Source organism: Pongo pygmaeus, chromosome 19 (assembly GCF_028885625.2).
Source record: "Pongo pygmaeus isolate AG05252 chromosome 19, NHGRI_mPonPyg2-v2.0_pri, whole genome shotgun sequence".
Lineage (NCBI taxonomy): Eukaryota > Metazoa > Chordata > Mammalia > Primates > Hominidae > Pongo > Pongo pygmaeus.
In genome coordinates this window covers 44265647-44287119 of record NC_072392.2, presented here as the reverse complement: position 1 = coordinate 44287119, position 21473 = coordinate 44265647, and the positions used below count along the sequence as shown (strand labels likewise).

Below are 21473 nucleotides of genomic sequence, written 5' to 3'. Positions count from 1 at the left end.
TTTTTCCTGTTGCTCTTGAAATATGTTTAACTCCTCATGAGAGAACCCTGGATTCTCTATCCCCCAGTCCACAAAACAAACCAGGCAGTGGTCAGCAGCTACCTTTATTTGGATCACACACGTGAGACAGACAGTACCACTAATCAGGCCAATAAGGCTTGTGAGCAAAATGGGTGAAAATAGAGAGAACTGACTGGGACCTGTTGTCTAACATCATTTTAAGGTTGAACTTGAGCAAAGACTTAGAGAAAGCTGATGGAATGCCAAGCATCAACGTGAAGAGACCCTCTGTGCACACAGTGGATATGTTATGCCTGGCTGTAGCCACCTTCTCTTCTGAAAACAAGATGGGAATGATGGAACTGTATTAAAGGATTAAGTTATCCACTAGGGAGCATACTAGCACACTTCCAGATCAGCCTTGAGATGCTAGACTTCAGATACAGGGACTTGTGTCAGGTGGCCTCTAGAAATGTGGAAGACTAAGATTTAGAAATAAACTAACTTAAAAGCAAACAAACAAAAAAAAACTTCGCCTAGGATGATCTGTTTACAACAGAAACAAAAACATTTTCCACTTTGATCCATTTGACTGAAAGTCATTGTTGGGCTGACCCTTAGGGAAAACTAAGTTTAAACTTCCTTTGCATAGTATGTTTTCTCTTTTTTCCTTGGGTTAGAGGTGGGGACAAGAAAACACTGATATAGTTTTGAATTAACATTAAAGAGGCAAAGTTTCACATTTAAAATGGCCTGAAATATCCCACTGTTCATTTTGCTGACAGGTGATATACTCTTGAGAATCAGGAGTGGAGGGTTTAGTCATAATAAGCATATATGCTATGGGTCAGGTGACTCATGAACATGTCAAACAGGCCATGTTCTTTAGCAGTTTCTGGTCTGGTCCTGCTTTTAGTAATCTTGTGGTGGAACTCAGGCACACAGGTATTTGGTACCACTTCCTTATAATCTAGCCCACACCCCTTTGCCCACTCTCAAGCCGATCGGTCTGTTCATCCCAGTGCCCTTAGAAGGTGAAGGTTTGGGCTGAGCCCAGTGGTTCACATCTGTAATCCCAGCACTTAGGGAGACTGAGGTGGGCAGATCCCTTGAGCCTAGGCATTCGAGACCAACCTGGGCAACATGGCAAAACCCTGTCTCCACACACACACACACACACACACACAAAACAAAAAAAATTAGCCATACGTGTTGGTACATGCCTGTAGTTCTAGCTATTTGGGAGGCTAAGGAAGATGGCTTGAGCCCAGGAGGCGGAGGTTGCAGTGAGCCGAGATCATGCCACTGCCCTTTACTCCAGCCTGGGCAACAGAGTGAGACTGTCTTTTAAAAAAAAAAAAAAAAAAAAAGGAAGAAGGTGAGGGTTTGACGTGGTTCCTGACACCATCTTGCTCTTGTGCGTTGCTGCCAGTGTTTCAAATGCTGCTGAAGACGTGGGTTCTGAGCAGTGTTCCTTGTATTGTATCCAACAAGCAACCACCCTGTAGGCATCTCTACCCTGGGCCAGTGGTTGTTTCCTTCATTTTTTTTTTCTTTTCTCCTCATACTTGTAGTAGGGGCTCCGCAACATGAAAATTAAAAGTACGAATGGGATGACTAAGTAGGGGGCATAGACAGACACAAGGGTTAACCGTTCATGCAAAGTCTCAGGTCTTTGTCCCTTGAAACCACTGGCTTTGGAGAAATCCTCAAACAGAAATGTGGAGAGTATCGGAATTAAGGTTGTCATGGTGTGAACGGAGTAGATGATTGCAGGAGTTCGAATCCACTTGCAGCTTCCTGAGGTAGTCGGGGAAAAGAAAAATGGTTAGGTCTGTTCATGACTCAAACGTGTCCATGACCTTCCCACTGTCTCTGCCTGCCTGCCTGCTTTCTTCTACTCCCTTCTCCAAGTGGAAACTCGGAACTGGAAACCTGGATGTGCCACACTGTCCAACATGCAGACTTACGTGACAGCTCACCGACAGCTCGCCAAAGAACCAAGAATGGGGGTCAGAACATAACTCGGAAAAACTCTAGGGCAATAAAACTGCCATTACCGGTTAAACCTGTGTGGTATAAAATCCAAGGGGAGGGAAATCCCTGCCCCATGGCATCTGTTTGTTCAGTAATTATATATAGGTGAGAGGATCAGGAGGCAGATTCAGTGACCCCAGGGGATGCCAATGGGAAACGAGCATTTTCAGCGGTTTTAGCTTCATTATCAAGTACACATGTATGGTCACCTTTTTAAAAAAGCATTGATTATGAGACCACTAAGAATAATTTTAAAATGAGAAGCACGTTAGGGATTAGCCTGATGCTACACCTTATAAGTCCGTATGATACTATCCAATGCAGAGAAATAAAAGCCAACAAAAAGAGAAATTAATTCTGTTGGGGAACAAAACAAAAGGGAACAAGCTCATCGTTTAAATGGTCTCAGGTTTCATGTGTATGCAAGGGATTTCCAGACGACTGAGGCAGCCGTGCAGCCCCGCTGACCACAGACACGAGCCTGAGCCACACTAATGTCCCTTTACAAGATCTACCCTGGCTATTTACCCCAGATCCTGTAGCATTCTCCCACAAACTATGGGGACCATCCCATTCCCTTTGGAGATACTTTCCCAAAAGATTTCTGGGACCTGATTTCTGAGGAAAAATGGGATTTTCCCACCATTTACCAACCTTTGAGGAAGGCATATGTTGCAATGGGAAAGAAAGGCAGCTGAAACACAAGCTCGCAAAACAGAAAGGACTTAAACCAGGCTGGGGGCTCCTGTAGCAGCGGGTCTTTGAACTCCTTAGCATACCACTTCAGCAGGTTTCTAAACTGAAAAAGAAAACGATCATGATGAATTACAGCCACCTGGCCTCAACAGGCTCGGCGCTAGCTCATTTGAAAATATACTGGAGGAGCCTGTCATTAATTAGCCAACCCCCGCTACCCCGGCAGCAGATGGCATGTCCAGCTGGCTTTTCTGACACAGCCTAGGTGGTCATTTAATAAAAACTTACTATCCCTAACTCAAACGTTCCCTTCTCTGAAATTTTCTCAACTCTTCCAGCCCCTTCTTTGTGTTACCCAGAATCTGTTCATAATTCCAAGATAACACATCCAGGTGTGTTGGCCACTGTCAGGAGCAACAATAAGTATCTGGCACTTGGTAGGCACTCAGGGTGTTCGCTGAATGAACAAATGTGACATTTCTGCCGACAATATCATTCTTTGTTTAAAAAAACAAATACACGTGAAAACCATCCTGACACTTTCCCTTTTGCAATGGCAACTACACACCAAACTCCAAAGGCCAGATTCCCTCAAATGCAGAAATGAATTGAATTTCCCTCTTCTTTTTGTGGGGTGGGGGTGGGAGTGAAAGGGGAAATAAATCTAACCTCTGTGGCGATGTAGTTTTGGACACTTTAATTCCAATATGACAAACAAGTTCCTTAACTCCCCTAATTCTAATTTTTGGTTTATTTTAGGAGACAGGATTTTAGTGGAAGAACAAACTCTGCCCCAAACTACACACTACCTAGTAGCTTCTTGGTTATGCAGGGCTTTAGCGTCTCAGTTCTAGCTTGGGCCCCACGCTTGTAATTACCCTGTCAAATAAAAAGGATGTGGATCCATGCTGACCTGGCTACAGGCAGGGAAAAGAAGCAGAGTTTAAGGCTTCCCATCTTGGGCTTTTATAGGAGCCCAAAGCCTAGTGCTCTTGGCTCTATGTGGACTACTAAACATCTGTCACATTTAACCTCCTAGATATGGCGTTGTCCTGACACACAGGCCTTCAAAGACAAATAAGTCTTGATATTATGATTAATAAAGGCAACTCCAGGGTAAGAATTTATCTTACAATGGAAAATCCAAGAATATTTTTCCTGTTAATTTTTAATCAAAAGATAAAGGCTCGCTATTGTGAAATAGAAGCCCCACTGCTGCAAGAGCACTTTAAGCAAACATCCAGAAACAAATATCCTGTTAGCATGTTATTAATTTCAGAAAGGCTCTGGCTAGATAACCAGTTTATTGACCAAAGGATATCCAAATTTGTACTTAATCTGAAATTGAAATTCATAGCAATACCCTTTGCTTCCTTCCAAGCACTTTTCTGGATGGGAATGTGGTTTGAATAGGATTGAATTGATAAGAAACACAAAGGCTAAGTCACTGTCCCTCTCCAGGGTTCTACTTCCTCATCTGTAAAATGAGCAACTTGGACTAGATGTTTTCTTAAGATCCCTTTTTTGCTTTTTAGATTTTTAAAAATACTGGATGACACTACCTGCTTTAAAAGATTGACTATAAAATTATTATTATTTTTTTGAGACAGTCTCTGTTGCCCAGGCTGGTGGAGTGTGGTGATTTGATCTCGGCCCACTGCAGCCTCAACATCCCGGGCTCAGATGATTCCCTCACCTCAGCTTCCCCAGTAGCTGGGACTACAGGTATGCGCCACCGAGCCCAGCTAATTTTCTGTAGAGACGGGGTTTCGCCACATTGCCCAGGCTGGTTTCAAACTCCTGGGCTCAAGCGATCCTCGCTTCAGCCTCCCAAAGTGCTGGGATTACAGGTGTGAGCCACTGCACCCGGCCTGACTGCAAAATTTAAGAGGCATTCTGGGCCAGGCCCGGTGGCTCATGCCTATCCCAGCACTTTGGGAGGTCAAGGCGGGTGGATCACCTGAGGTCAGGAGTTCGAGACCAGCCTGGCCAACATGGTGAAACCCCATCTCTACTAAAAATACAAAAATTAGCTGGGTGTGGTGGCTCACGCCTGTAATCCTAGCAACTCTGGAGGCTGAGGCAGGAGAATCGCTTGAACCCAGGAGGCGGAGGTTGCAGTGAGCCGAGATCGAGCCACTGCACTCCGGCCTGGGTGACAGAGCGAGACTCCATCTCAAAAAAAAAAAAAAGGCATTTTGGCCATTTGAACTTCACTTTCTATTCAATTTGTATACAACCTCTCTGATCCAACTATTTCATAAACTGAGGCAGACTTGTACAGCACTTAATTTCTAAGGCCTACAAGATGAGATCAGCGAAATTTAAAAAACAATCTTATCACCCAGATGTCGTAATAATGAATTATCATAATCGTAACCAACCATCTGCCGACAGTCATATACCTGCCACCTGATGCCAGAATGAGGCTGGGACTAATTATGAGTAGGAGAGTAGAAAGCCCAGGCACCTGGCAGACGGGTGAGGCGTGTAGGACCTGGGGTAGAATGCCTGGCTTTAGGCAAGGCCTTTAATCTCCCTACACTTGTGTCCCCATCAATAAAATAGAGCCAGTAATAGTGCCTACTTCACTATTGGTAAGAGAGTGACTTAATACATGTAGTCTTTAAAATAATGGCTAGCACATAATGATTAATTGAATGTAATTAATACATATTTGGAGATATTCAAGTTTAATCCCATTAAAATCACAGCTCACAACTGGTCATTAAAAATTATTAGTTATGGCCTCCCCACCAAAGGTAATGAAACTGTTTCCATTTATACCTGACTCACATTTGACTCAACTCACCCTTGTTATCCATTAAAAGATTCACCTGGCCTGCACACACAATCTCTAAACCAGGAGTTGCTACTCGCCAATTTTGTACTTCTGTAATTTAGAATGGGAACACTGGCTGATTTCAGAGCCAGAGGCTCACTTGTTTTTCCTTATTTTTACCAGAAGCAATGTTACCCAGCTGCAAATGATACTACAAAATGCTTCCCATCCTCTCCTTTCCATGTTCTTATCCAAACTAAATTCTTACTGTTTCATAATAAAATAAGAGTTTTTCCAGGCCGGGTGCGGTGGTTCACACCTGTAATCCCAGCACCTTGGGAGGCTGAGGCATACAGATCGCTTGAGGTCAGGAGTTTGAGACCAGCCTGGCCAACATGGTGAAACACCATCTCTAAAAAAATATAAAAATTAGCCAGGCATTGTGGCACGCACCTGTAATCCCAGCTACTCGGGAGGCTGAGGCAGGAGAATTGCTTGAACCTGAAAGGCAGAGGTTGCAGTGAGCCGAGATCGCACCATTGCACTACAGCCTGGGCGACAAGAGACTGTCTCAAAAACATAAACAAAAAAAAAAAAAAGAAAAAGGAAATAAAAAAATGAGTTTTTCCAAGCAGTGATTTGGTGCAATCCAAGAAAAAAAATTTATTTTGCATATTTCAGCCCAACCACTAGGTGATCTCCTACAGGCTTTTTAACTCTAGGGAAACATTCCTTCTATTTCAGGAAGAAAATGACAGATGTTGAATTTTGGCATTTTTCAAAGAGAATGTGAGAATAACTCAAGGCATTTATTATTATTTGCCCCACAGAGAAGCAACAAAATCAGCATTTCCTACACCAAAGCAACAAGAATGGAGGCACAGACCTTCCATGCCAGGATGCCCCCGAGCTAGTGCTTTCAAACATCATCACACACACAGATACACAACCAGGATGCCCCTGTACTAATGCCTAAATCTCACAAACACAAAACACACACACACACACACACACACACACACACACACACACACAGGTTCTGGCCAGATGCTGCCTGCACTGGCCCTTGGGCCTTCTGCAGTAAGTCAGCATTAAACAAATAAAGCTGATGCTGGGCATGGTGGGTCACGCCTGTAATCTCAGCACTTTGGGAGCCCGAGGCAGGAGGATGGCTTGAGCCCAGAAGACCAGCCTGGGTAACATAGTAAGACATCATCTCTACAAGAAATAAAAAATTAGCCAGGTGTGGTGGTGTGCACCTATAGTCCTAGCTACTCAGGAGACAGGTGGGAGGATCTCTTGTGCTCAGGTTCAAGGCTGTGGTAAGCCATGACTGCATCACAGCACTCCAAGCCTGGGTGACAAAGGACCCTGTTTCTAAAAAAAAGACTGAGAAAATTTTATCAAATGTAAACATTTAAATGGGATCTTTATGATATGATGTTGAGCACCTTTTAGGTGTATTTTGTTAGGGGTGAGCAAGACGGGCTTGTGGGAATGGCACATCCAGGAAGGATAAAGAAACCAACAGCTGTGAAGTCTGGAATGGCTACATGGAGTAGCAGGCTAATTACCAAGTATTAAAAGGTCCTATAACATCAGAGATTGTAAAGAGGCAGCCTGAGTATTGCTGGCCACACAGGTTTCAAAAACCACAGATAGGCCAACACTGTAGTAGATTTTCCTTTCTTCAGGGCAATTAATGGTCACTGCAGAGCTGCGATGACCTCTTCAGTCTTCGGGAAGAGTCTGTACTATCTGGCCCTGTAGTAGGCTGAATAATGGCCCCCAAAGATAACCACATCCTAATCCCTGGAACCTGTGACTATTAGTTTATTTGGCAAAAGGGACTTTGCAGATGTAATTAAGGATTTTGAGATGGGAGATTTTCTGGGTTATCTGGTGGGCCCTGAATGTATGACAAGTGTCTTTATAAAAGCGAAGCAGAGGGAACTCTGACCACACAAAGGGAGGCAATGTGATGACCCGAAGCAGAGATTGAAGTGATGTGAACACAAGCCAAGGAACACTGGCAGCCACCAGAAAATGGAAGAGGCAAGAACCAGATTCTCCCCTGGAGCCCTCAGAAGGAGTGAGCCCTGCCTTGATTTGAGCACTGTAAGATTTCATTGTGAACTTTTGGCCTCCAGAACTGTAAACAAATAACTCTGTCAAATCACTACATTTGTGGTTAACTACAACAGCAATATGAAAACTAACCCACCCTGTACATGTTTGAGCTTATAATTTAACTCAACTCTCTCAACAGTTGAGGATATAGAGCCCTGACCTGCCCATGTCACCACCAGTTCTTGGAAGAACCAAGTCCCCAGACTGCACCTTGCCACACACTACCTACGCTTTTCCCATGCAAAAGGAGGACAGAGGTCTTCCAGTTGTGTTTGGATCTAGAAGCAAACAAAAAAGAGTGACTTATGGGAGTGGCAGAACATTCTTGAGCCGTGGCCTTTTTAGGAGAGTTAGGCCCCTTGAAAAGTCGATGGAAGCTATATTCTTCCAGGAAACAGAAGGCACACACACATTTGCACCCATTTTTGGGAGTTCATGATCCTCAGGTAAAGAACCCCTCCTCGGCAGATAAAAAGCATTTAAGGAGAAACAGACGCAAAATAAAATCTTCAGGTAGACAAGTCAGTCCTGCCTACAGTTCTAGATAAGTTGGAGAAACAGAACTGAGGACAGGAATTCCATGGAAGAAGGTCACAGGGTCCAGATACGAGAAAAAAACCCCAACGAACCGGGAAACTAAAGCTGTAGCTTTGGAGAAAAAAAGCATTAAAGCAGAGTTTGGGGTTGAAAGAATGCTCTCCAACAACCAGGAAATCGGGATTTTCACCTTTATTTTTACTCAAGAGATCATTGTTACTCGAACCCAATATTGAAGAGCCAATCTGAAAAGATGGCAATTTACTCTTGAGCTCTGGAAGTTGCTGGAACCCGATCTTGAAGTTGACGATCTATGAACGCCCCAGCTGCACCAACCAAGGTGCTAAACCTTCAGACAGGTCTATTTCTACTCGGATTTTTTCTTTGGGATCAGACTGATATTTTAAAGCCCTTCCAAAAAAAAAAAAAAAAAAAAAACACACAAAAAACCCCAGAAGCTTAAAGCAAACCTAACATGTGACTTTAGACACCACTTCATCCAGACTACTTCCCTCAGACACTGACAACCGGCCAGAGGTGGAATCGCGGGAAACCTTAAACCCAGGGAAGAAGTGACTTTAAAGGAAACAAAGCGTTCGCCCCTGTCGCTTGGGAGAAGGGTCTGGGATAGAGACAAAGTCCGAGGAAAACACCGAACTAAAGTTGGGTTAGGAGCGGGGGAGGCATGGGCAGGACCCGAGGGAGGCAACTGGAACCCAGGGTGCACGAGCGCGGAGGAGGTGGAGGCCCTGTGGACACAGCGCGCTGGAGAGCCTCGGCGGGACGGGATAAGAGGGGCGCCCCTCACCTCGACTGGGTAGAGCTCGCGAGGCAGCACCGCCTGAAGGTCCATGAACAGGGTGATGGGGATGTGGCTGAGGAAGTAGAGGCCCAGCAGCCACTCCACGCAGCGCCTGGTTGCCGGAGCCCCCATCGTCTGTCGGTTGGGCCTGTTCCCGCTGATGTGAGAAGAGGGGCCAAATCCGCGCGCCTTCCCAGACCCGCGCGCCTTCCCAGACACACGCGCCTCGGTCACCGCCTCGCCCCCGCGAGGGCTACGCAGACCGCTTCCATTGGCTGGCGAGAAGAGGAGTCTCGTGGACAGGGGGCGGCACTCCCCAAAGGGCGCACCCATTGGTCCGTATAAGTATAGCGCGTGGAGAAGGCGTCTCGTAAGCCATTTCCATTGGCCGCCAGGAGCGCCGCGTGGGCGGGGCTCAGCCACGTCGTTCGGCGCGCGGCTACTCAGTGTAGATCGCGGATGCGAGCGCGAGCTCAGCGTCTCGGTGCTGGCCGCGTGGTATCCTGGGCTCCGGGCAGCTGCCGGCGGTGCTCCCTTCCCTCGTGGCTCCGTTCGCCACTACAACAGCAATATGAAAACTGCACTGGCCCTTGGGCCTTCTGCAGTAAGTCAGCATTAAAAAAATAAAGCTGACGCTGGGTACGGTGGGTCACGCCTGTAATCTCAGCACTTGGGAGCCCGAGGCAGGAGGATGGCTTGAGCCCAGAAGACCAGCCTGGGTAACATAGTAAGACATCATCTCTACAAAAAATAAAAAATTAGCCAGGTGTGGTGGTGTGCACTTATAGTCCTAGCTAGTTCGTGTACTAGTGACCAGCGCCTGTGCTGGGCCGCGGTACCCCCGTGCAGTGCGGGCGTCACGGAGCAGGGGTCGCAGAGCGGGCACGAGCGCCGCGGTGCAGGTTCCCGGCCCAGCCGGGGTTGCGGGTCTGGGGAGGCAGCTGGCCGCGGTGAACAAAAAAGCAGAGGGGAGGACTCGAGGGACGTAGGAGGCAGTAAAATGGACAGGAATCCTCACCGGCGGTGGAGTATGAGGGAAGGTCAAGGATTCGTTTACTCGTTCAGCAAATACTGATGATCATCTCCACGCTGGGCGCAGGCCTGTCTCGGGGCAGGATCGCCGAGGCTGCCATTTGCTAAGAGGGGACACAGGGCAAGGGAGTGCGAGGAAGGAATGCAGCTTGGACTACGTGGACCTTGAGTGGGCTGCAGCGTTGGGTGGAGGAGGCAGTTGGGTGAGCCTGTCTGGAGATGTAGGCTTGTGAGGCATCCGCCTCCGCCTTTGATGGCGAGCAGAGGGCCTGGGAGAGATCCTGGGGGAGCTCCAGCCTCGGGTCATGGGAGGAGGGGACTGAGATAGCGGACTAGTAGGGGGCTATGTCACAGGGAGGGGCAGCCGTGTCAACACTGAGTGATGCCCGCCTGTGGCCCTGTGGGGAACAGTTGTGTCGTGGGGGCAGGAGCCAGGGAGTAAGAAAGTGGGGAAATGGAGGCAGGAAGTGTAGACAGCTGGTCACGAAGGGGAGGAGACATGGGGCAGTAGCTGGAGAGAGATGCACTCGAGAGTTTATTTTTCAGGTGAGAAAGACTTGAGCTAGTTTAGTTTGGACAGTGGGAGAGGTTACCCCTACTCGAGAAGAGCAGGAAATGCGGCTCAAAGCCCTGGAGGAGGCGGAAGGAATGGAAGGATTGGGGTGGGTTAGGTGGGTGCTCTGCGCTCCGCCTAGCTTCCCCTTCCCTTGGGGCGCTATGGGCTAGGACAGAGGGATTATGGCAGTGTTGAAGGCCCAGCTGAGGTGGGGGGCCGCTGACCCGGAGGCCCCCAGTCTCTTAGGCTGTGTGCTTTGCATTTCTCTAGTGCGGGGTCTATCCAGAAGAAGTCTGTTGGACCCCTACAGAATTTGGGTTCAGAAAAGCGAAAGGTGGTTTTGAAGAGTTGAAGAAGAGTGATTGAAGTGCTGGAGGGTACAGTTCAAGCTGGGTAGGGGGAGAGGGAGAGGTGAGGCCAAAGGGGGCTGTAAGACAGGGAGACAGTGGAGGAGTGAATGGGTTTGAGGCCTGCTGAGGAACACGTGCCAGCGTGATGGGAGTCACTGAGCCAGAAGGGTGGGAGCTTATGAGGAGGGCGTGCAATACCTGAATTCCTGGGGTCAGGAAGAGGTTCTGCCCGTGGGAGTGTGCGGCTGAAATGGAGTGGAGGGGAAGGTCTTTAGAGATGAGGTCAAGGGAAGGCCACCCAGGGTGGTGGTGGTGAAAATGCCACTGCACACGGGGGAGTAACCAGAAGGAAGGTGAGCATGGGATGAGAGTGGAGGGGAAGCTGTGTAGACATGGCCTTGCGGAGCGGGGAGGCCGCTCATCCTGACCTTGAAGAGTGCGAGAAGGTGAATAGCCTGCGCTGGAAAGGGCTGTGGGGAAGCTGAGTCCTCAGCCAAGTGCCAGTTACTGGGGGAGGTGACAGTGGAGGGGTTTGGCTGGAGAGGAGAAGGAGCAGGTTGGAAGGAGACACAGTAGGAGAAATGTGGAGGTCTTTGGGTGGGGAGCAGGGGATGAACAGCACGGGTGGCTGAGCATAGTGAGGGTACACAGTTCTGGCGTCCCCTGAGCCTCAGGTCAGCCTTGCCCAGGACCACAGAGCCGGCAGCCAGAGGGAGGCAGGGGTGTTCAGGGCTGTTTGTCCTGCTCCGAGGGGGGAGCCGGGCTCCATGGAGAGAACACTCTTCCAGGGGCTCAGGAGGGAGGACTCAGAATTAGCTGCTGCTTTTTTTCCAGAAAAAAAAAAAAAAAAAAAGTCAATGCCTGGGAAACCTTAGGTCACCTGAGGAGAGAGGCCATTTTGTTCACACCATAAATCTTTAAAGGCAATTTGCTCTTTCTCAGACTCCACTCTGTTCCCAGACTAACTACTCCTCTTAGTCACTTAGTAGCCATCTTGGTTGTCAGATTGACCATTGAGGTATCACAGTGCTTGTGTTCAAGTAACCCTTATGTTATTTAATAGTGGGCCAGGTGTGGTAGCTCATACCTGTAATCACTTTGGGAGGCCGAGGCAGGAGGATCCCTTGAAGCCAGGAGTTTAAGACCAGCCTGGGCAACATAGCAAGACCCCATCTCTTAAAAAAAAATTAGCTGGGCATGGTGGCGTGCCTGTAGTCCCAGCTACTTAGGAGGCTGAGGTGGGAGGATCCCTTGAGCCCAGGAGTTTGAGGCAGCAGTGAGCTATGCTCACTTCACAGCACTCCAGCCTCCGCAACAGTGAGACCCCTCTCAAAGGCCCTAAAGTGCAATGGTAGCGATGTGATAATTCGGATATGCCAATGAGAAATCCTAAAGTTCGTTTATGTGAAAAGATGAAGATTTTTGACTTAGGAAATAATGCTGAGTTTGCTGAGATCTACAGTACAGTAAGATATTTTGAGAGAGACCACATTCACATACTATTTATTACAGTATATTGTTATACTTGTTCTGTTTTATTGTTAATGTCTTACTGCGCTTGATTTATAAATTAAACTTTATCATAGGTTTGTATGTATAGGAAATAACAATATGGTTCAGTACTACCTATGGTTTCAGGCCTCCACTGGGGGTCTTGGAACAGATAAGGGGGACTTTTGTATACAGCTCCTCTCTCCCTTCTCCAAACCATTCACTTAAATGAGAACATGAAGGCTGGGCGTGATGGTTCACACATGTAATCCCAGCAGAGGCCAAGGCAGGTGGATTACCTGAGGTCAGGAGTTCCAGACCAGCCTCACCAACATGGTGAAACCCAAACTCTACTAAAAGTACAAAACTTAGCCAGGCATCGTGGTGCACACCTACAGTCCCCACTACTCAGGAGACTGAGGCAGGAGAATCGCTTGAACCTGGGAGGTGGAGGTTGCAGTGAGTCATGATAGCGCCATTGCACTCCAGCCTGGGCGACAGAACAAAACTCTGTCTCAGAAAAAAAAAAAAAAAAAGCCCGGGCACGGTTGATCAGGACTGTAATCCCAGCACTTTAGGAGGCTGAGGTGGGTGGATCACCTGAGGTCAGGAGTTCAAGACCCGCCTGGCCAACATGGTGAAAACCCATCTCTCCTAAAAATACAAAAATTAGCCAGGCATAGTGGTGTGCGCCTGTAGTCCTAGCTACATGGGAAGCTGAGGCAGGAGAATCACTTGAACCTGGGAGGTGGAGGTTGCGATGAGCCAGGATCGCACCACTGCACTCTAGCCTGAGTGACAGAGCGAGACTCCGTCTCAAAAAAAAAAAAAAAAAAAAAAAAATGGAACATGAAGAGCTGGGAGGGCGTTTGTAGATAATCTAGGGCCTAGGGCCTAACACCTCATGAGGAAACTGAGGCTCAGAGAAGTGTTTGTCCCAGGTCACAAAGTGAGTGACAAGGCAGGGACCGGAACCCTGGTATCCTAACGCCCAGCCCCAGGCCAAGTCTTCTATCCCTAGGGCAGAGCAGCGCCTTCCCGCACAGGGTCTTCAGACCAAACCCAGGGCCCAGGAGAGGCCTGGCTAGGTTGGCACACTACGCAGCTGGAGAGGCCTGGCAGCACTGCTCCCACCCTCCACCCATTATGGCTTTAAGGATATAGTGGTACCTTTTAATTTACCTTGGGGTGGGTTAGGTGTGTGCTCTGTGCTCCACCCAGCTTCCCCTTTCCTTGGGAAGTTATAATTAAGTTCCCTGTAGAACTTAATTATAACTGCTTGCTGGAGGGCAATGGGGCCGGAGGAGTGTGGGCTAGGATTTGTCCAGGAAGTGTGGTAAGTATACAGGTGTCAATGCGACCGTTTCTCAGAAAACATCTCATCCAGCCCTGGCAACATAGTGAGACCCCCATCTCTATAACCAAAATTAGCCGATGTGGTGGTACGCACCTGTAGTCCCACCTACAGGTGCCGAGGTGGGAGGTTGGTTTGAACCCAGCAGTGATCACACTACTGCACTCCTGCCTGGGTAACAGAGTGAGACCCTGTCTCAAAACAAAAAACCCCAAATGTCACCTAGCCAAATTTGTTGCCTATAAAGATTTTCAAGGCCAAGCACTTTCAGTGGATGGTCCCTCTGTCCAAAAAAATTCTGTCCAGCTGTTTGAAATTCCTTTAGTGGGGGACCATAGCTCTTAATTTGATGAGGTCAGATAAGTCTTAGAATGCAAATGGCTCTAAGAGAGGTCAACTGAGGAAGACAACAGTGTGGAAAGAATGACCCTGTCCTTATGAGAAAAATGTTTAGTGCCTTTTAAAAAGTATATTGTGATGAGACAAACACCATAAGCCTAACAGTGAACCCAATGGTGGCAGAAAGGGAATTCTAGCATTGTCACCCCAGCTGAAAGGTACTTGGAGCAGGCCATGCCAAATTGGCCACTTGCCTCTTCGGCAGCAACTGTACAAAGCTCTTCCTTCACCTCTCAGCTTTTGCTTCACTTTTCTCTCTACTTAAAATGCACCCACCCTTCTCACCCCACCCCTGTTTACCTCCCCCATCTCTATGTATTTTACTATTTGGCTGAAGGCCACCCTACCCCCGCCCCCAATTGCTTCTATTTGGTGGCACTGTTACGTCCTCTGAACCTGTCTCTGAAAGTTTGTCCGTTTCCACTGAGCAACACTGATTGGAGCTCATGTCTCTGGACATATTTCCCACTAGATCATAGATTCCTTGAAAAGTATAAAAACTGTTTATATTTTTCACTGTTTTAAAACTTACCCTTTGAAAAATTAGGAGCCACAACACCAAGTCAAAAGGAATAAGAAATAAACACATCATCAAAAGTATTTATTATACAAGAAAAATTATCAGTACATCTTTCATCTCAGTTCTTTAAAAAAGGTTATCAGCAATTCTAAGTCCTGTCTTCATTAATAATTCGCTGTATGACCTCATGCAAATCATGTCGTATTCCTCATTCTTTGTACCTTCATTTGTAAAATGAACTTGAACTAGACACTCTTTCATGCCATTTCTTGGTCTAAAATCCCACAAATTTGCAGACTTAACCTGAATTAAAGTTACCCTATTAAAAAAGCTAATTGATTTCTTTAACATTAATGCAAAAACATAAACACCATCAACTCCCACAAAAGTAAACAATCACAGTAATCACAACAATCATAGTAATCCCTGGTAGTGAAGCACAAAACTTTTTCCTCCTACTGCTAAAATAAATGTAGTCTCATCACAATGACACGAACACCAAGTAAAAGCAAACAAAATACTAGGTGTCACTGGGGTTAGTGATGACTTTTTAAATGGAAAACCAAAGGCACACCCATGAAAGAAAGAATTGGTAAGTTAGACTTTATTAAAATTTAAAACTTCCACTCTGCAAAAGACACTGTCAAAAGAAAGAGAAGACAAGACAGTTTGGCAGTTTCTTACGAAGTTAAACCTATTTTTACAATTCAATCCAGCAATCACACTCCTTAGTATTTAACTAAAGGAGCTGAAAATTTATGTCTACCCAAAAACCAAAACACCAATATTTATAGCACTCTTTATTCATAATTGCCAAAACTTGGCAGCAATTCAGGTATCCTTTGGTAGGTGAATAGATAAGTAAACTGTGATATACCAGACAGTGGAGTATTATTTATCACTAAAAAGAAATGAGCTATCAAGCCAGGAAAAGACATGGAGGAATCTTGGATACATATTCAGCAGTATGTGAAAGAAGCCAATCTGAAAAGGCTACATAACCATTGGAAATATATGGCATCCTAGAAAAGGCAAAACTACGGAAACAGTAAAAAGATCAGTACTTGCCAGGAATTTGAGGGGAAGAAAGTAAAGGGATGAACAAGTGGACACCGGGGATTTTTTGAGCAGTGAAATTATTCTCTATGATACTATAATGATAGATAAATGTCACTATACATTTGCCAGAATGCATAAAACTACACCAAAAGTGGACCTTTCATCTATTGTAACAAATGTATTATAACAAATGTGCAGGAGGCTGCGTCTTTACTTTCAGCTCAAATTTGCTGTGAAGCTACTTGAAAAAATAAAGTCTATCTATATAAAAGTAAACAAAACAAAAGTTAATAATTACAATAAACTCATATGCAATATTTCTGAAGCACATCTTCCAAACAGCATGTGTATTTTAAAATTTTAAAACTTTACTAAAAAACTGGTAACAAACTGAAAACAATGGTTACCTCTAAGAAATGAAACAGAGGAGAAAGGAGGGCTTTCTTTCAGTTTTTACTTGTTACAGTGTAGCGTGAACTTTTAACAACATCCATTTTACATTTGTATTATTTGTGTTTAATAGAATATTTTAATAAAAGGGGCCACAATGTACTAAAAAATTAAAGACATTGCTAGCACAACCTTTCCTCACCTGTGACCAGGCTGTCAGACTAGATAATGTATCTAGAGGTAAGATTAAAAGTTCTTACAAAAAAAAAAAATGTTTTTTAAGTTCTGCCTATGAGTTCAGTCTAACAAAAATGTCTCAAGAAAAGCATCTTACAAAAAAATGTCCTTAATGGGCATAATTTTAACAGTGCTAATTACCTTTAAAAGACTGTGGGCCTGTAATCCCAGCTACTCTGGAGGCTGAGGCACCAGGACTGCTTGGGCCCAAGAGTTTGAAAACAGCCTGGGTAACACAGGCTGTTAAAAAAAAAAAAAAAGAAAGAAAACAAAAGAAACGGAAAAAATGGAGAGAGAGGAGTGGACAAGAGCAAGGATGTGGAAGAACTCAGTCTTTACCGTGGTTAACTTGAATAAAATAAAAATTGTCTTGTATGAACCAGTCTCTTCTCATTTCATTTACATAGGCAACATGGCAAAACCCTGTTTCTACCCCCCCCCCAAAAAAAAAAGCCACACACACACACACACCAAAAAGAACAAAAATTAGCCAGATGTGCTAGTGCACACCTGTAGTCCCACAGCTACCTGGGAGGCTGAGTCAGAAGAATAATTGAGCCCAGGGAGTAGAGGCTGCAGTGAGCCGTGATTGTGCCACTGCCCTGTAGCCTGGGTGAGCCTTAGTTACTCTAAATCAACACTTTTTTTTTTTTGAGATGGAGTCTAGCTCTGTCGCCCAGGCTGGAGTGCAGTGGCGCGATCTAGGCTCACTGCAAGCTCCGTCTCCCGGGTTCAGGCCATTCTCCTGCCTCAGCGTCCCGAGTAGCTGGGACTACAGACACCTGCAACCACGCCTGGCTAATTTTTTGTGTTTTTAGTAAAGATGGGGTTTCACTGTGTTAGCCAGGAATCAACATATTTTTTTTTAAAGTAATAAGCTTTGTAAATATTTTCTCCCAGTCCAGCTTATGAATTTTTTATTTCATATATTGTGCTTTTGGGCTGTCTCTAAGAAAATATTTGTCTAGCCTGTGGTCACAAAGATTTTCTTCTGTATTATTCTTTTAGAATATTTCATTTTCAGTTTTACATTTAGGTCTGTAGCGCATTTTGAGTTAATTTTTTATTATGATTCAAAGTATGGATTGAGGCTCTTTTTTTGCTTTGCATATGGACACCGAGTTCTAGTGTCGTTTATTGAAAACACTATCATTTCTCTGTTGAATTCTCTTTGTACTTTTGTTGGAGATTAATCATAGATGTGTGGGTCTTTTTTTGGACTAAAACTCTAAAACTATATTATTAATCCTGATTTGTATTGCATCTGACAGATCCAGAATGATTTGAAAAGTTAATTAGCTAACAAATTTAGAAATTTGTTAAGTGTCTTATTTGGAACCTGGCGTTTGCTGACAGTAGTTTGTAATCTACAGAAGGGTTTTCTAAAATAACTTTAAGCCTAAGATTAAAAGAAGATTTTGCTAATGACTCATTATCTGTTTGGAAAAACTTGTGTGATTCTTCATGCAGTAGGGATGAGCTGAAATGGTTTTTCCTAGAAGATGCCCATTTTCTTTTTTGTAGAATTACTTGGTAGTTCTCTAATAATCTGTTTGTGCTTCATATCATCTTTGATAGTGACACATTTGGGGGCAGTTCTGTTTTTGTTTAAAACCATCACGTAGTTGTCCTAAGTTAAATATTCTAGGCCAGACTTGATGGCTTATGTCTGTAATCCCAGAATTTTGAGAGGTAGAGGCAGGAGGATCACTTGAGCCCAGGAGTTTGAGACCACCTGGGCAACAGAGTGAGACCACTCTACAAAAATCAAACAGGTCGGGTGCGGTGGCTCAGGCCTGTAATCCCAGCACTCTGTGAGGCCGAGGCGGGTGGATCACCTGAGGTCAAGAGTTTGAGACCAGCCTGGCCAAAAAAAAAAAAAAAAAAAGAAAAAAAAATTAGTTGGGTGTGGTGGCGCATGCCTGTGATCCCAGTTACTCAGGAGGCTGAGGCAGGAGAATTGCTTGAACCCAGGTGGTGGACGTTGCAGTGAGCCAAGATCGCGCCACTGCACTCCAGCCTGGGTGACGGAGCAAGACTCCATCTCAAAAAAAAAAAAAAAAAAAAAAAAAATCAAAAACATATCCAGGCATGGTGGTACATTCCTGTTGTCCTAGCTGAGGTGGGAGGATTGCTTGAGCCCAGGAGTTCAAGGTTACAGTAAGCTATGATGGCCCCACTGCACTCCAGCCTGGGTAGCAGAGAGAGACTCTGTCTCTAAACAAACTAAAGGTTTAATTACTTTTTAAAAAGTAGTACACAATTATTGTTTTTAGGATGGTTTTTTTTTTTTTTTTGACAGACTCTTGGTTTGCCACCTAGACCTGAGTGCAGTGGCTCCATCAGCTCACTGCAGTCTTGAACCCCTGGGCTGAAGTGAGGCAGGAGCCTCAGCCTCCCGAGTAGCTAGGACTATAGGACTAGGAATACAGGCACATGCCACCACACCCAGCTAATTTTTTTGTAGAGACAAGGTCTCGCTATGTTGCCCAAGCTGAAGTCCAACTTCCTGGCCTCCAGCAATGAATGCTCCCACTTCGGCCTCCCAAAGTGCTAGAATTACAAGCATGAGCCACTGTGCCTCGTCTATTCTTTTATCATTAAATTGTATAGACCTGTAGAGTGAAAGAATTGATATTCGGCTGTACATTGCTGTTCTATAATATAATGAGGTTTGAGCTAATCTCAGTATTTGAATATTTATTATTTAGTAATTTAGAAGTACTTTGCAATTAACACCTTTAAATTAACTTAAGATTTTAAATGTAGTAGAAATTAAAATGCCAAGAAGCAGGCATTATTTAAAAAAAATCATTGGACAAAATATTGAGGTTAATTTAAGACAGACTTTCAGGATTAATAGCTATTTTAAATTTTTAAAAAATCATTTGTTGATGAATGCTTTTTCTTATTCCTGAAATACCTACTCGTAAGTCCTTTTTTTATTTTTTAATTTTTAATTTTTATTTTTTTTGTCTTTGGAAAACATACTCCTGTCCCTTGCTATTCCATTTGTCTCCTTTTTTTTTCCCTTTCTTCATTTGGATAGACTTTGCCATACAATTTTATTTTTATTATTTTTATGTGGTAAAATACATGTAATAAAATTTATCACTTTAACTATTTTAAAGTGTATAATTCAAGCCACCTGTAGTGGAGCCCGTAGTTCCAGCTAGTCAGGAGGCTGAGCCTGGGATCGTTGAGCCCAGGAGTTTGAAGACAGCCTGGGCAACAGAGCGAGACCCCCTTCTCTTAAAACAAAAGTATATAGTTCAGTGGCATTAAGTACATTAACAATATTGTATGACCATCACCACCACCATCTTGTTCTAGAACTTGTTCATCATTGCCACTTAATGTTAGCACCTCATTGTTCCCTAGTGTTTGGCTGCCATATTAAGTATTAGGTTTGTAAAGGATAAACAAGACTCAGTTCTTGTCCTTGAGGACTTCAGAGTCTAGTGAGAGAAACTTAACATTTATGATACAATGTGGCAAATTACATCCTAGAGTTCCCCATCTCTGAATTTTATTTATTCAATTAGAATTTTTTTATATATTTACCAATGCATATATTTAATGAATCAGGCATACAATGCTCACCCATTCAGCAATTTCAGTGCTTTTCCTGTTTGCCTTGAAAATTTCATCTAGGAGTTCACAAAGGAATACTCGGTGAAGCCACATCATCAAATGGATTTTTTCCCCAGGGAAGTCCAGTTTTTTTTCCTTTTTTTTTTTTTAATTATACTTTAAGTTCTGGGGTACATGTACAATTCCTCAATTAGAATTTTAATTTTACCTTGAGAAAGCAAAGTAACTTTTTGTTAATATTCCGGTTATTGTATCATTCCACACACTGAATTCATTTAGGCTAGACCAAAAGACTGAAGTCTTTAGTCTTTTGACTTAGGTCATTGTGGGACTCACGAATCCTCATGCCCTATACTTTATTGCAAGAAGGGAACCAGAAAATTGATATTTTGATTTAAAACTAAATTATGGGCTATTCCTTCCTAATGAAGCAGGGAGATCTGTGAAAACTATGATTAGAGAGAACTTCTTAGTTGTCTGCAACTATCATTTGTTGAAACTGTTTTTACTTATTTTAGTTGCAGTGACAACTTGCTTATGATCAAATACAGTATTATACGGGTATGTTTATCTCTCTAGGCAGATCATCTTGATGAATAGTTGCTTTGGAAACTGTCAAGAGATTGTTTTTAATTTCTTGAAAAGCCTGGGAGTGCATTTTACAAACCTCCTGTAAGACAGAAAAGTTCTCTAAGTCCCCACTCGACCCAGGAAGGATTTTCTTCATTATTAAAAATTTAATGCAATATTGCTTATAAAAGTAAAACAGCGTGGCTCTTTCCATCTATAGAAGGGCTAAATGTGGCAAATATTTTCTATTAAAATGTTGGGGTGGAGTTGAGAGCAGCGTTTTCATATTATACACACAGGCCTTCTATAAACGGCCAGTAAATCTTCCCAAAGGGTGGTGGGCATTTCCAACGGGCCAAATATGGCGTGTCATTCTACTATTTCTCTCTTCCAGCAGCAAGGTCTAGTAGCACTAAGACCAACCGCCCGATGGCCGCTAACCGTTCTACCGGTCGTCGTTCGGAACTGCGCTCTCCTTCTAGGCCCGTTAAGGCCTTTGTCCGTTGAGGTCAGGACTAGGTGGTCTCAGCCAATGGGGACAGAGCGGTCACTGGGACCGGGTTTGCGCGGCTCCGAGGCCTAACCAGGCAGCCGAGCCTGCCTGCGTCCCAAGGCCGCCTTCCCGGGCCCTCTGCACCCTCAGGTCCTCCGTTAGGTGGTGTTCGTGCGGCCGCCAGGCTTCCCGGCCCGCCATTCCCGCTGCCACCCAAAGGCGCTGCGTGCCGGCGGCTTGGTGGGGTTTCGTCGAGGCCCGGCAGGCTTGGGCCAGGAGACCCGGCGGCCGGGCGGGGTTCGGGCTGAGAGAGGCCGATGCCGCGGTCAGTCCCGAGATGGGATGGGGAAGCTTCAAGGCCTGGGTCTGGCCAGGGGGCAGCCACAGCGGGGCCCCAGGTGTGTGCAGGGCGGAGGGCGCCGCCTGTCCCGGAGCCCCCAGCTC

The 21473-nt window shown here is 45.0% G+C and overlaps 1 protein-coding gene and 1 pseudogene across 3 annotated transcripts in view; one reads left to right on the top strand and one right to left on the bottom strand.

Moving 5' to 3' along the window:
- Positions 1–88: 88 nt before the first annotated feature.
- TMEM97 (transmembrane protein 97) lies at positions 89–9720 on the bottom strand. Of its 2 annotated transcripts, XM_063656063.1 has the most exons (4): positions 8991–9453; positions 5969–6081; positions 2692–2831; positions 89–1800 (listed from the first exon to the last, which is right to left on the bottom strand). In XM_063656063.1, exons 1-4 carry the CDS (start codon positions 9315–9317, stop codon positions 1541–1543), a joined length of 840 nt encoding a protein of 279 aa, XP_063512133.1. In that variant the 5' UTR covers positions 9318–9453; the 3' UTR covers positions 89–1540. The 2 variants fall into 2 exon arrangements, with proteins under 2 accessions (XP_063512133.1, XP_054314606.1); XM_054458631.2 differs by lacking the exon at positions 5969–6081 and having other exon boundaries at positions 2692–2836; positions 8991–9720.
- LOC129017839 (keratin, type I cytoskeletal 18-like) overlaps positions 9617–21473 on the top strand; it is a 90399-nt pseudogene continuing 78542 nt past the window's right edge. Inside the window, exon 1 of the transcript XR_010124625.1 lies at positions 9617–9711. The product of XR_010124625.1 is annotated as a keratin, type I cytoskeletal 18-like (transcript). The remainder of the gene's footprint in view (positions 9712–21473) is intronic.